General features: G+C 44.8%; 1 protein-coding gene across 1 annotated transcript; it reads right to left on the minus strand.

Moving 5' to 3' along the window:
• Nucleotides 1-314: 314 nt before the first annotated feature.
• Nucleotides 315-826, minus strand: EMWEY_00060480 (inner membrane complex associated protein 4, putative; the record flags this gene model as incomplete). Its single annotated transcript, XM_013481540.1, has 2 exons — nt 315-533; nt 677-826. 2 exons carry the CDS (start codon nt 824-826, stop codon nt 315-317), a joined length of 369 nt encoding a protein of 122 aa, XP_013336994.1.
• Nucleotides 827-1,046: the final 220 nt, after the last annotated feature.

The raw sequence follows: 1,046 nt of genomic DNA on the forward strand, positions 1-1,046 counted from the left end.
ATATAATATATATATATATATATATAACGAGTTAATTAAATACGCAAGGAAAACTAACCCTTTATTTCCGTCTGGACGTACACATATTGATTGACATTTTGTAACTCTTAACTCCAGGCATATATGATATGGATGAAAGCCAAGCACCGAGACACAATCTCCCTAGCTGCGGCATACAACAGGTCTACATCTGCTGGGTCTTTTGCTCCGGCAGAGCAGCATCGGCACCTACCACTGCTGCAGTGCAGCATTACCACTTGCTTCAGCAGCAAAAGCACCAGCAGTATTTAGTACGTGTTTGCCTGATGTGCTGCTTACTTGATTATTTCCTCAGGTTCGTGGATTGTCCGGTAGCGAATGACCTCTTCTACAACTGAAACCTCCACGATCTTCTCAACCCACTTCTGAACATACACCGGCTTTTCAACAATGTTTTCGCGGATTTCAACTTTAGGAACAAGTTTCGTCTTGTATATCACTTCGGGAACCTCTACTACGCGTTCTACCCACTCAATCTGGGGAACTTCTACTATCTGAACGCATGAAAAGAAGAGACGAAACAGCAGGTACGTAGAGACAAAGACACAAAAGCTTCATTTGGAGCGTTCCGAGAATGATGTGCGTGGTTCCTTGCTGCCTGAAACCTTAAATCCGATAAGCTCATTCCGCGGAGTACCTTCTCGATGTACTTGGGAACCAGCTTGGGGACTTCAACGATTTTTTCTTTGATCACAGGCTTCGGTACGTAGACGTCAACTGTTCTGGTGACAGGCACCTCCACTGTCCTAGTCACTATATCAACAGGCTGATACGCAGTGACCTCCAGCTGCAGCAACCCACCAGCACAAGCTCCCCAGCGCACCCTCAGCCTTGCAGGGTAGTCAGCTCAGAACCCCCCTATCTGCCCTGCTGATCGCTTGAGCAGGCATCTGCACTAGCCTTAAGTTTATATTTCACTGCTGCTCCTTGTCGCAGTTTTTCATCTCTTTCTGTTTTTCTGTTTCGCTCTTTCTCGGTATATATATATATATATATATATATATATA

Source organism: Eimeria maxima, genomic scaffold (genome assembly GCF_000499605.1).
Source record: "Eimeria maxima Weybridge genomic scaffold, Emw_scaff3507, whole genome shotgun sequence".
NCBI classification, from domain to species: domain Eukaryota; phylum Apicomplexa; class Conoidasida; order Eucoccidiorida; family Eimeriidae; genus Eimeria; species Eimeria maxima.